This window comes from Palaemon carinicauda, chromosome 24, assembly GCF_036898095.1.
Source record: "Palaemon carinicauda isolate YSFRI2023 chromosome 24, ASM3689809v2, whole genome shotgun sequence".
NCBI classification, from domain to species: Eukaryota; Metazoa; Arthropoda; class Malacostraca; order Decapoda; family Palaemonidae; genus Palaemon; species Palaemon carinicauda.
The window spans coordinates 15,943,338-15,948,479 of NC_090748.1; the positions used below are offsets into that span (position 1 = coordinate 15,943,338).

General features: G+C 38.1%; 1 protein-coding gene across 1 annotated transcript; it reads right to left on the reverse strand.

Moving 5' to 3' along the window:
* Positions 1-2,455: 2,455 nt before the first annotated feature.
* On the reverse strand, positions 2,456-4,699 carry LOC137617820 (piggyBac transposable element-derived protein 4-like). Its single transcript, XM_068347772.1, has 2 exons — positions 3,553-4,699; positions 2,456-3,376 (listed from the first exon to the last, which is right to left on the reverse strand). The coding sequence occupies exons 1-2, from the start codon at positions 4,632-4,634 to the stop codon at positions 2,473-2,475; spliced, it is 1,986 nt and encodes a 661-aa protein (XP_068203873.1). The 5' UTR covers positions 4,635-4,699; the 3' UTR covers positions 2,456-2,472.
* Positions 4,700-5,142: the final 443 nt, after the last annotated feature.

The window sequence follows — 5,142 nt, forward strand, 5'->3', positions numbered from 1 at the left end:
GTGTAGCTACGTTGAACTGTTTATGATAGATGTACTAGATAAAAAAAAAACAATAATTGCAATGCACATATTTTCAGTTTACAACTTTATTCCTATACTGAAGGTTACACTGTTATTGAGAAATTTTTGAGTAAGCTTCATTACATGCAGAACCATTTTTAAATTCTATACGTACCCTTTCAGTATTTTCCATTTATGAAAGGACTTGTGTCTTTTCACATATCCAAAGATTATCTAAAAATGTATCCAAGCTAACTGTTTTGGACTATGAAGTAATTGGAGTAATCAATTTATTTCGAAGCCTTGATTTCCTTTCTTAATAATATTCTTGATCTAAAATAGTATTCATTGAAATAAGTAATTACCATTTCATCCATGGCTGAGTACATACAGTAGGAAATATTTTCTAATTTTACCTAGTTTTGGAATGTTACTAACATTGAATCTAAAATGCTCTAAAATGGTATCCACATCATATTTTTTAAACATTTGGACACTATAAAAGTATATAGCATAAATTCTTCAATAGCTTACTTGAGAACAAGAATATTGTTTGTGTTTCTAACGAATGCTTTAGCTTCTTTTTTTTTTTAAACAATAACAGCAGTGGTTGTTAGTGCTTATAAAATGTTCGAATTAAAAAATAACTTTTGAGTAAGACTTAGTGTTTCATCCTGCTTATCAATATGAAATTCTCTAAGAAATTTCTGGTCCAAAGTATCACTCACTAAAAGAAGCAAACTGGTGTTTCAGCAGCAATTACTATTTCATGTGAGGCAGATGACATTTATACTGGCATATATACAGTATGTTGGTAGTATTTTATTGCTTTTTCAAGTGAACAAACAGTCACTAAATTATATACCTCTGCTCTATAAGTTTTATGATATTTGGAGCTCACACCTCATTGCTTTCTATAGCAAAGCTATAGCTATTTTGCCCTTATGATGGTCCAAGGCATCCTTTTTTTTATTTGAAGAGAAGTAATCCAGTGGTCAAAGCTTCTCGATATGCCACAGATGCACTACGAGTTACTTGTGGTGGGGACGCTACCAAGTATCCAGTCCGAACGAAAGTTATTTATGATTAACTACAAAGAAAATTCTGAGTAGCTGTAGCGATCCTCAGCAGCTTTCAACAAGGAAAAGTAGGACATTTGCAACTGGTTTGGTACAACAAATATTTCTCCTTTCGGAGAAACTCTGGCAAAATCAGGGATTTTTTTTTTCATACTCTATGAAAACAAGCATCTGTCAAATTCAACAAACTAAAAGGTGCAGATTAGAGTACCTATATAAAAAAAGAGTAGTGGCAACTCAAAACCGGGTGCCATCTTTAATGCCGCAACCTAACACGCAATCACTTGTACTGGTGGTTCATCCTGATTCTCTCTCTCTCTCTCTCTCTCTCTCTCTCTCTCTCTCTCTCTCTCTCTCTCTCTCTCTCTCTCTCTCTCTCTTAATATTGAATAAGATACAATAATGCTAATAAGGCTATTTAAGCAAAAGAATTAATATATCTTAAAATCCAAGCTAATAATATGTGTTATTGCATAACGATTAATATAAATGCAGTTACCCTTCAGGTTGAAGAACCTAACAGAGAATCGAATGAGAGATGAGACAAACGACGCAGGTGAAAAATAAATTTGAGCTGCATAGAATTGTCAAATATGTCAAACCGTTTATTTATTGTGTGCATGATATGTCGTGTGGGGTTATTCATATAAGATTTGGCATTTATTGAACATGAGTTCCTGTTTTGCACTTTTCTCTGCATCTGCATATTCCATGTGTTATCCTTACTCTTCTTGTCAATATAGCCTAGCTTCTACAATATAATTATTTCCATCCCATATGCTATTGGAAGCAAAATTAGGACCTTGGCAATATTATGAGTACATTGCTGTATCTTTTTTGTTCCTTTGGCAATCGCCTCAACTATCTTGACAACTTAACAGGGGTAGAGTGTGACATTTTTATCATAGTACTGGTTTTCAACAATACGATATATATATGTATATATATATATATATATATATATATATATATATATATATATATATATATATATATATAATATCTGTTTTGTATACAAATCATCATTTCATATACAGTATATTATTAGTAACAATTGTTTAAGGTTATTCTTATTATAAGAAACGAACACACATTCAAACTGTATTACTACCCTCCTTCACTTTGTTAATATTCTACATTCCTAAGGAACAATAATATTGATATTTGTAATGTTTACATTATTATTCTTGAGCATTGTCCTATGAAAACTTTTGACTGAAATTCTACATGCATCTTTTCAGATGATACACGATAACTTTGAGCAAAAAAAATTAGGAAAAGAGGAATCTGTAAACCCCGAAAGAACACTATAATTGAGAGGGACGACTTTTCATGAAAATTATATATTCTCAAAACTTTACTGCAACATGAAAGAAAATATGTGGTGTCTTACCTAGACATTTTTGCAATTGGCACAGCAGATAACCTGGTGGCTGGCACAGACAGGTTTATGACAATGAACACAAGAAATTCTGCTTTTCTTGTGGGTGTTGCTGGGACACATGAAACATCTTGTGCGCGTTTCCAACCTCGAGGACGCTGCTTCTTGTGGTATTTCAGGATGATTGAATGTTATTCTCATGATATGTTTCAGATCACGAGAGAGAAAAGTGAAGAGCCTGTACCTACGATTGACCCATTCGTAGCACAAGCCCTCCATCAGCTCCTTGTAGAACTGCCGCCTACTCCTCTTTGGAAGACTCGTGTTGTCGGTGTACAGAATATAGGAGTTTACCATCACCATGTTGAGCATTCCAAAGAAGTATGCTAGAGGCCACCGTCTCGTCTTTCTTGCGCAGGAACTGATGCTGCATAGCTGATCAAAGCAATCAACTCCACCCTTAGTTGCATTGTAGAACATCTGAATGTCAGATTTGTAGTTCTCGATGACTGAAGGCTGGTGGTGGAATGTCGACAGCAGAAGAACCCACTTGGTGGAGTTGACCCTCTGGCACTGCAAGGTGACGTTGTGGGCATAGGAGAATGCAGCCACAGAAGAACCAACTTCCATCGTCTTGTTGATGACACACTGAGGAATATAGGGCTTCTGTCTGATGGTCCCTACCAGGTTCATGCCAACATCCTTCAGCGACAGGGCTAAGGGCAGGGAGGTGAACCAACTGTCTGTTGTCACTGTCCTTCCTCGTCTGTGGTATGGCTGAACAAGCTCCATAGTAAAAATCTCTCCTAACGTCATCCCTTTCGGAAGCTCAACACTCCCCTTGCCCATGTAAGGGATTGCATTGATCATGTAATGCGTGTCAGCATCACATGCCATGACCACCTTCAACCCATACCTGGAGATAAGAAAAAACAATTAATAAAAGTATAGCAACTATAAATAAATAAAAATCACTAAATAGAATAATAAAAATAAAAATAATAACAATGAAAATAAATAAACAAAATATATCACAAACATATATATAAAACAAGTATTATCATAAATTATTTATGTCATAGATTTACTTACTTTGCTGGTTTATTTGGTATGTACATTTTGAAAGGGCATCGTCCACGGAAAGGAATCAACTGCTCATCAACAGTTGTATGAGGTCCTGGCTTGTAGTTCTCCTTGCAGTGCTGGATGAGCATATTCCAAATCTTGCGAATTGGGTCCATCTTGTCAGTCATGCGACGTTCCTGTCGAGTGGCACTGTCGTCGAAGCGGATGACTCGTAGAAGGAAGGCAAACCGGCGTTCAGTCATGACAGCTCTGTAGACGTGAGAGCCATCTAGCAAAGACCACATGTCCGATGTGGCCACATGATTGTCCTTCCGTATCCCCGACAGGATCAAAAGACCAAGGAAGGCCTTCAGTTCCATCAGAGAGACTTCCCCAAATGTGTAGCTATCAGCCTTCTTGAATTGTGATCTCAGAGTCTCTATCTTCCGGTTGGTCTCTACACAAATGGTGGCCATCATTGTGTCATCAAACAAGAGAGCAAAGAAATCACAGGGTCTTGTAATGCCTTGTACTATGGTGCTGGAACTCCCCCTGGGGATGTAATGGGTATCATATCTAGGCAGGTCTAGATTGGGATCCCGGTGCCAAACTGGGCCATCCCTTGCCTTGACACACTCCTCTTTCAGCTTCTTGAAAGCAGTTCCTACTGCACCATGCAACTGGCCCCTTCTCCTTTTCCTGCTGCGTAGTTCTGCGGACGTCAAGTTCTCTGATGGTATGTCATGAGACATATCATGGGATGTAGAGGGTCTTGAAGGTGGGTCGTCAGGGTCATAAAAGTCTTCCTCGTCTGCTGGCAGGATTTCCAAATCATCCACAATAATATTAACAGACATAGTAACATCGGACACCACAGGCTTAGACTTCTTACAACGTTTGGAAGCGGGGAAAGGGTTGCGGGAACTTGTTGAAGCTGAGGGGGACACCTTGGAGCTGCTTGAATAAAATCTCGAAGCATCGAAGTGAAATACTCCATTGTCCTCGTGGTCTTCATCAACCTCATGTGGGGCATCCTCTTCTTCCTCACTCTCACTTCCTGGAAGGTTGATGAACGAGTCTTCCTCGTAAAGTTCGTTCGAAGAAGCCATGCTCTGAAAAAAAAAAAAATCATCAAAATTAGGAAATCAGAATATCCACCATATTTCCTTCTAGAAGCATGCCAGCTGGCTGCTGGTGGTTCTAGAAGTTTGGTAAATCTTTCACAAAAGTTGTATAAAAATATCAATAACACATATAATGACAATAATGCTATAATCAATTATATGAAAACTTTGACTTTCACTAAACTCACGTGGAACGCAACGCTGGGTCATAAATGACCGGTATACCCGTGAAAAATGTGTTATGGCGTCGAGATGAACAGAGCAGCTGCTACAGCACGTCCGACATCTGCAAGAGCGTATCCTAAATTGACGATTCACGGGCTAACATTTAGACTAATAGCAACCCCAACTGCGCAGTTCTAAAAAAACGTCTTTTTGCGCAGCGTCCTGGTTATATATGCCGAGCGTTACCTGTCCAGGGTTAAGCTTGTGTGATTCTGGTTTAGGGGAAAGATTGTAGATAGATTGATAAACCCAATTTGGGTGAAAGTTG

Bases quoted from the DNA above. Each gene is read 5' to 3' on its own strand.
- LOC137617820 (XM_068347772.1), bottom strand. From the start codon at position 4,634: ATGGCTTCTTCGAACGAACTTTACGAGGAAGACTCGTTCATCAACCTT. The intron at 3,377-3,552 runs GTAAGTAAATCT...TCTTATCTCCAG, and splicing joins ATACCAAATAAACCAGCAAA to GTATGGGTTGAAGGTGGTCA.